At 34.5% G+C, this 8,873-nt stretch overlaps 1 protein-coding gene across 1 annotated transcript in view; it reads left to right on the top strand.

Moving 5' to 3' along the window:
- Nucleotides 1–8,873, top strand: part of LOC117172911 (periodic tryptophan protein 2 homolog) — a 272,846-nt gene that overhangs the window by 151,249 nt on the left and 112,724 nt on the right. Inside the window, exon 10 of the mRNA XM_033361205.1 lies at nt 4,192–4,339. Coding sequence (XP_033217096.1) covers nt 4,192–4,339 — 148 coding nt within the window. The remainder of the gene's footprint in view (nt 1–4,191; nt 4,340–8,873) is intronic.

The following is an 8,873-nucleotide window of genomic DNA, read 5'->3' as shown; positions in this document are numbered from 1 at the left end:
TAGGAGTTGTTTTTTGAAAAAATGACTTAAAATTCGTGATCAGCGACCTCAAAAACCCCCAGTAAAGTATTTTCAATGTTTATAAATCGGTTTAAAATCGTACATAGGTTCTAAGTCTTACTTTATGATCAAGGGTCGAAAAAAGTTCTAGTTTTGTGATTCATGTACTGGAAAACCTCCAGAACAGTATCCAAAACATCGATTTTTTGAAAAAAATATCAATTTATCACGTTTATTGTCCACTTACGCCGACTAGGAGTTGTTTTTTGAAAAAAATGACTTAAAATTCGTGATCAGCGACCTCAAAAACCCCCAGTAAAGTATTTTCAATGTTTATAAATCGGTTTAAAATCGTAAAACTTGATTTTAATGTCATTTTAATCAAATTTGAAGCAATTTTTCACTTTTCGCGATTTTCTACCTTTTCATTGCCGTATGGTGGGTTGAAATTTTTGTAAAAAAAAATCAAAACATGGTTTTCGATGTATTTTTTCCCGTAGAATTCGATTCTAAAGTCAAAACAATTAAATCTTTCTTTATTTTTTTTTATTTAAAAAAAAACCATGAAAAAATCGTAAAAAATGAGGTTTTTCGATCAAAACCCCATAAAAAAGTAGCTGGATCCTACTTTTTTATTGCAAATTCGGATTCAGCGTCGAAAAATACATAAGAATATATAGGTCTGGTCAATTGCACAGACACTTTTGTTTTTTTTTGTGGGCCTGTGTTATTAATGATTTAATCATATATTCATTGATTCATAATTAATTGTATAATTAATAATTAAAATTAACAATGATAATCAAAGTCAAGTTAAGTAAAACTTACCATTTTTCATGATCAATAAATAATGATTAATTGCACAGGCCCACCAAAAAAAAGTTGTGTGCACGTGACAAGTGACTAGGCTACTCTAATGGATTTGAAGCCGCTGAATTCGAATATGGCCTCAGAATTTCTACTACACGTCTCAGTTTTAGCCCTAGATGCAAAAAGTAGGGAAAAGTCTAAGGATTTTCTAGTCACACAGGTCATACAAAAAATTTTTCTGCACGAGACAAGCTATTAGGTTGCCCTTATGGATTTTGAGCTACTGAATCCAAATCTGGCCACAGAATTTGTCCTACACGTCTCAGTGTGATAAAATCAGTATACGGATGCAAAATGTAGGGAAAAGCCCAGGAAACTTCTGGTCACACAGGCCTACCAAAAAAAGTTGTCTGCACGGGACAAGTGACTTATTTCGCACGCAAAACTGTAAAGGATATTAGGTTTTTGTTATTTTTTCCCGTGTACATCTATATAACCTGAGAAAGCCCTTTAATTTCCCAAAAATTATCCAAGCTAGGGGAAATAGAAGGCACAGTACAGAATTTCTGTGTTGCACTTAAGAATATAATATCTATGTGCCTATTTTCGCGTATTCTGCAGTTGTTCTTTATCGCAAGTAATGCTATGAATACAAAAGATTTAGGTAAGGTGGTTATTGAAGACTTAAGCGAGCCTTGAGCTTTAACAAAGGAGCAGGTCAAGTTGGCAAAGTGTAGCTGTTGCAATGCTGCCACACTTACAAGCTGAATCATAGGTGGCACCGTGAATTCTCTATTTTGAGTAGTGAATTTATAAAAAACTTTGCTACAAATGCGTAGTCCTTCTAATTAATTTGTTTCAAAACAAAAAAATAGAGGCTTTTATTTTCATGTTGCCTACAATATTCTTCAGTCTAATCTAAAAAATTCAAAAATGTTTTTTTTCTGCAACAGTCCAATAACTTGTTTGAACACGATGTATAAGATCTTTATAGCTATTCTAAATGATAGTATTTTTCGAAGAATTGAGCCTGTGCAGAGAGAGATATACGAAAAAGGGTAAATAGGTGTAGCAGGCTGGAACCTACTAATTCACAGGTGCGTCTGGAAAGATGCAGAAGCTTACCAGCGTGGCTTGTCGATGGCCTGGATAGTTTACCGGAAAGCTTTCAATTCAACCTCTTATAGACTTATCATTTATCTGTTGGAAAGCTTGAAGGTTTACCCACACATAGGGAGAAACATAGAGAAATTGTTGTCTCTTTAGAAAAGTAGGTTTACTATCTCATCTGGAAATTACCGTCTGCCCTTGTCCGGCGTCACTTTTCAGAGAAGCGTCTTTCAAGGCAACATCATGAGCCCTCTTTTCTTTTGCATCACACTTCTGCTACTATCTCTCCCACAACGTAGTTTTCTTGGGTACCTATGTGGCGACGCTAATCATCGCCAGCTAATGGTTGCTCATGTATTTTATATGAATGTCTTGAAGGTCTATGCTTCTAATTTAATGCAACTTCAGGGTGCTTTAAACATCTTCAATGCGTACATATGAGAAATTGGTATGGACTTTAGATTAGATAAGTGTGCCAATATTAATCTGAAGCGAGGACGGCTTACTGGCGTTCCCGGGAACCCCGAGCTTGTGTATATAGGTGGTATTAGACAGCTTGATACTGTAGATACCAATACATGCCTGGGCGTTCCTCAGAGCCGCATTTAGGACGTAGCATAAGTGGAGGTGTCTCTCCCAAGCAGATACAGCTCTCCTATTTCTCTCATTTATTCCTCCAATATATCGCTGTTGATCAAATTATCTGCGACTAATATGCTTGCCGCCCCGGTTGTACTTCATTCGTTCGGGTTTTTTTAATAGGCGAACCCTACCGAAAGAAATCTCTGAGTTTTCTTTAGCGAAATAGCTTGGCCCATTTGAGTCTATAAACAAAGTCGATTTGAAACAAAATAGTCTCGGAGATAGTTTGAGATATTTGGGTCCTTTTCAAGATCCTTTTAGTGGTCGTTTTAAGAGTCGTGCGACAGTAATATAATGTTTTTTTTGCATTCGTCACGTACCGGGCGGGCAGAGTTATTTACAGTAGTTGGTCGTGGCTAATCCGCTCTCCCTTTTTAAATTTCTCTTCAAATTATGAACACTTTTTTTTAATTGATGAATTTTTTCATTATACTTATTTATAATTATAACTTATTGGTATACTGATATACAATTTTATAGTTGAATTCAAAAATGTTGTCTTTTTTGGCGTATCTCATTCCATTTACGAGAAACGTTCTATTAATTCCAATTTGATGCATTAAAAAAAAAGTTAGATATCTGAAGTCATCGAAACCCGTAGATTCCGAATTATTATGTTTTAGGCTGTTAACTATGAAATTAAAAAAAAAATCTACTTCTACATTTCAATCCGAAAGCTTACCAAAGGACTCTTGAGTGTCGGCTACTCTCTTGAGATAGCCTCTCTGCTTGTTATTTATGATCGTATTCTCATTTCAATTTCGGAAAGGATATTTTAAAGCCTTTAGACCATTTAAACGAGCTTCCTGGACTTTTAAAAATATCTACCTGAGTGCCTGCGGAGAATTTCTCTAAGCTTCTTTGACCTAAAGAATTTTTAGTATATACTCAAAGATTCTTTTCGGTAGGGAAGAACGAACTTACTGCCCTTGGAATCGCCACGTGTCAGATCATATTTATGAGCAATTCCATGTCAAATGTGTTGAAACAAGAACCCTAATATAATTTTTGAAAATTGTCAATTGTTGCGACTACCATGAAACAATTTGATCATAGTAAGTAGCTCATTGTCGGAAAAGATTTTGATCTTTTTATTTTAATAATTGATATCTCTCTCCTGCTCTCTTTCTGCATCCCCCCTCATGTCCTTTCCTCTTGCTCCCCCGCCCTTTCCACTCTTTTTCTTCCAAGGAGATCTATTGCAAATATATTTATTGCTACCAAAAAAAATGTTTTGCTCAACACATTTTTTCCTATGCATTTTTGTCAAGAAACTGCCTGTCCATGAGTTCTAATAGTGCAAGTGCATTTCTTGCCATACGCCAAACACCTTTTTTGATCTTCGTTTCTAATACCTTTAGTGATACGATTATGAAGAAAAAATGTATAATTTCCCTGGAATGAGATTCAATAGCTTGATTTTCGAAATGCATGTTTGTCGTTAAAGAGGAATTTTAATTTTGATGAATTTGAATTTAAGTTTTCATGCAAATAAACGTCAAAATCGAATTTCGATTTGATTGAAATATCACCTGTATTTTAAAACCAATAGTGCTCCTTATATTTCACTATAATTATATCAAGTTTATTTTGCAAAACATTGCATTATTAATTATTTATAATTTGCAGAGCATTCACCTCGCTGTTCTATTCAGCCGATGGGACCTGTATAATTGCGGGAGGACAGTCGAAGAATGTTTGTATTTACAATATTCAAGAATGTCTTTTACTGAAAAAGTTCGAAATTACGCAAAATAGATCTTTGAATGCAGTGAATGTGAGTAATTTTTTATGTATATTCCTGTATATTATGGTATTATCATTGGCACATTTTTTCAATTCGGTAAACATTATACCATCAAACTGATGAATCGAGAACAAAAATTGGAACCTTCACCGTGTTTCTTTGCCATGTATTAAGACTTCATTTTTGCAACTTTTGTGACATTTTATTTTAAAAAATGGCGGCTGATACTATTAGTTCAAGAAGACGTTTTATTACATTATAAAAACAAATCTTTTTATTAATTATTTCCGATTAAGATATTACCGCCTTTTGTTTAAAGTAAAATTAATTTAATTAAATTATTTAAGACCTGGAAGCCAGATTAAAAAAAATGAATGACATGCATGATTAAAGCCCTTTTTGATGCCTATAAAGCGGGGATCAAGCTCTACTTTTTACTCCTTAGGGAGTAAAAAGTGACGTCAGATGTAAATAATAAAAATTATACATCTAGGAGCTCGCATTTTTTATATTTAGCCCTCTCACCGTAAAAACTGTCCAGAAATTTTTGTTGCATATTATAGAATTTTACCGTAATTTATAGAAAGTTACCATATATAATTGATCAAATTACCGTAAATTACCACAAACTGTCCGGAAATTTCTGAAAATTGCCGGAATTTTATATACATTTTGAAATTGAATTTACTAGAAATTTCCAGAAATTTATAAAATTGTTTAAAATTGAAGTTTGAGTAGTTTGCGGTAATTCACCGTTTTCACCTGTAAAATTAACATAAGTTACCAAAAAATTCCATAAATTTCTCGAAATTTATAGGAATTTTTAAATTGAATTTTGAGCAATTTGTGGTAAATTACCGAAAAATTTCATGAATTTTCGAAAGTTTATAAAAATGATTATAATTTATTTTTGAGTAATTGAGGATGAGTTATCATATTTACCTGTAGAATTACAATAAGTGACCGAAAATTTCCATAAATGTCCGGAAATTTCTTGACATTTTTAAATTGAATTTTGGGAAATTTATGGTTAATTACCATAAATTACCTATAATATTACCATTAAGTACCAAAAATTTAATAAATTTTTCGGAAATTTATAAAAATGTTTAAAGTTGAATTTTGGGTAGATTATGGTAATTTACCATATTTACCTGTAAAATTACCATAAATGGCTGAAAGTTTTCATAAACTGCCGGAAATTTATGGAAATTTTTAAATTGAATATTAGTGATGAATAATATCGAAAGCCAAAGATCATAAAATGAAAGGATAGCGTTTTTGCTGTTCAACTGACATTTTGTAGTTTTGTACCTGCCAACCAATAATATCGGGGTCTCAAATTCGAAGCATCAAATATTGTTACTTTTGCATAACAAAATAGCTTTTAGGAAAGAATAATTCGAGATAGTTTAGCTCAAAAAGGTTAGTTTAGTTTGAGTTTTGTTGTTCTGGGCTTTGCGCAGCGTCCATGATCGTGAAAAGACTCTCACTCTTATCAATCTTAGCTCTAGGATCATATACATTCTAACGTTAAAAGTGGAAAGTCTTACACATACTGAGCGCTTAAGTGCATTCACCTCTGAGCAGTCTAGCTTGCAGGTTTTCCTCTTCTACGAGAGCTTGAACAACGTTCACCTTCCAAATCCTTTGTACGAATTTGATGGCCAATTTTCCATTCGCACTTTTGATCTCAATTGTTGCATGGTACCTATTTACTATGGCACCAGAAATTCTGTATGAATCGGTAAAATATCAGTATATCGGTAAAAAATAAGTCAGTAAATTCGGTAAAATGGATTTAATGGAAGGTCCATCAAGCTAACACCTCCGCACGCGCACGCACGCACACACACACACACACACATCCGCAATCAAAAAGACCCGTTCCGAATGAAGTCCTAGCTGATAGTTTGTCGGTTTTTTTCAACAATTACTTTTTTTTCGATTTTTAAATATTTTTACTTATTTTTACCGACATGTTTTAGCGAAATATGAAAGTTAGTAATTTTTTTCACGTAATTCCTACTCTCGTACCGCTCTCTGCCTAACCCACGGTGATTAAAATTCGATTTAAATGAAAAGTTCAAACACTCCACATTTTTCTGCAATTTGTGTTGATCTGGTACCTATAGAGTGCAAAAATATGAAATTTAAAAAAATTCGCTGGCCACCTTCGAAAGAGATTAAGGATTGGAGTGAAGTCCGAAATAAGTTTGGGAGACGAGCAGCACGGCTTCCGCGAGGGCAAGTCCACAATCGCGGCGGTGGATGAGGTTACAGACCAGTTTCGTAAGGTCTGAAATGCGCCACACGATAGGTGGGACATATGCGCGATCGTCGTGCTCTAAACGTAAAAATGCTCATCGGGGTGGCGAAACCGATAATGATGTACAGGGCCGCAGTCATACTTAATAAATCTGCTCAGCAAAGAAAAGCGTTAGAAGTACCTTCACAGGTGTAGAGGTGTTCGAGGGGACGATAACGATCGTCGGTCGGCGACTATGAACGAGTGGAAGTTGCTGTGGGACCGGAGGAGAAGGTTCGTTGGACACATCGTCTTGTACTTCAAACATAGTATTTACACTAGATGGACAAGAAGTCATAGCAATGCTGCCAGTATTGCTCAACCTCAGTTTAGGAAGTATCATGCATGGGTAGCGCACGATAGTCGCTATAGGGCGCCCTCGTTAAGAGGAATGAGCAATCGGATTGCCAAAGACAGGGGCGAGTGATGTCACTGCCCACAAATCCTGAGCTCAAAACCCCCAAGTATATGCACTCAGTGTACTCAGCGGAATTAACAGTAATATGTAAGATTAGTCGCTGTGAATCCTCACGTTTAAGACTTTAGCAGTAATCTGCCATCATATGTTTGTTCCAAACACCCTGCTGTATTTGTTCCATAACATTAAGATCCTGATAAATTTGTCACCTTCCTCCTCACTATAGTTCTAAAGACTTTCCGGGAAAAAATCAAAATGAGAATGAAGGTAATGAATCTTAGAGTTTATTAAATTTTCCCAAATTTTGGTATGCATTCAAAATTTCATCAACAACTTCTTTATTCGATTTTATAGCTTTAATAAATTGTTTAGTCCAACCTAATTTTATATGTTATGTTGGTAAAAGTATTCTTGAAGTATTTTCTAAAGGGCCATTCAAAACATTTTTTGTACCGGATACCACGCTCTCTTTCAAACTTTTGGAATAAGCTACAGGAAGTGATGCGTATTTGTTACCGTTGTGCAACAGAACTGCTTTAAAGCTTTTTCTTGAAGAGTCAAAGAACAGTCGGAACAGTCATCAGAATTATGAGTGCTGCAACCATATTCAGACATCAAAACTTCAATATTGTTACAGTAAACTAATCGCTCTTCATGAGAGAAATACTTTCTGAAAGGTTCATCTCTTGATCTATAAAATGTTACTTTAGTTTCTGATTCATGAAGATTTTTTTCTTGGAGCCTAGATGCGAAAAGTCCAGCGTTTTCTATTGAGAGACTTAAATCTCTCACAAGATCATTAAGTTCTTGCTGACCAAACAAATAGAAACTTTCCTATTTTTGCCATCCGGCGTTCCGTTTCCTTCTGGTATCTTTTCATCGACTTCCATCCTTACATTTTCTTCTATACTGTTATCAACAGGGGCTTTAAGCATATTGCTCCTCATTGGAATTGTAACAGAAGCGACCGATGGATATACAATATTAGCTCTGTTCTTTGAATGAAATACAAAAGTAAAAGTTAAACAGAAATAACAGTCGTCTTCATGATTTTCAGGCTCTTGCCAAATCATTGGGGACATAAAGCGTTTCTTCTTTTCATCTCCCTTTTGCTACTGACTAAAAAATGTCGAACAATAAACACACAAAGTATTCGGTATCCAGCTCTTATCAAAACTAATCATAGAATTTGCATAACAATACTGATAAATATTTTCATAATGATCTGAAAAAATCTGTAAAGAAATGGTCGCAGTCAGACTTTCAGTGAGTCAGTCGAGCTCTGGAGTCACGCAGCCACAGAAAGAAAAGATGGGAAGAGTGGGGCGACTGGATGTATCACGATGTCCGCTCACGTCGACATAAGCGATTCACACCTTACTTTGCAGCCTAATAACAATTCGAATTTTTCTGAAAAAAATTGAATTCTTTTTTATATGAAAGAGCTATTTAAAATTAATCAATAACATCAGAAACCCAGCAATCCATTTTCAACCTTAAGGTCTAAATATCGGACAATTAAAAATTTTTTTTTTGAGTAATACAAAAGAATATTGCTACATATGGTTCTAATGTTTCGGATTGCACAATTTAAATCCGGTCGACTTAAAATAGTTTTCTTTTCAAGTTGTGTTTGAAATTTTCTATATTTTGTAGCATTTCAAATAAAAAAGATGACATTTTTAATGCCTACTTCAAAAATATTCTCATTTTTAAAGATTTCGTTCGAGAAATTTAACCGCCAATTCGTGAAGGGTATATAAAGTCTGATAGCTGGTGGTGGGAAGGCCTCTCGGCATTTGTGAAAGTATTTTAAAATCATAATTTTTAAAACATAT

Source organism: Belonocnema kinseyi, chromosome 5, assembly GCF_010883055.1.
Source record: "Belonocnema kinseyi isolate 2016_QV_RU_SX_M_011 chromosome 5, B_treatae_v1, whole genome shotgun sequence".
Lineage (NCBI taxonomy): Eukaryota > Metazoa > Arthropoda > Insecta > Hymenoptera > Cynipidae > Belonocnema > Belonocnema kinseyi.
This window is presented reverse-complemented; position numbering and strand designations above follow the sequence as displayed.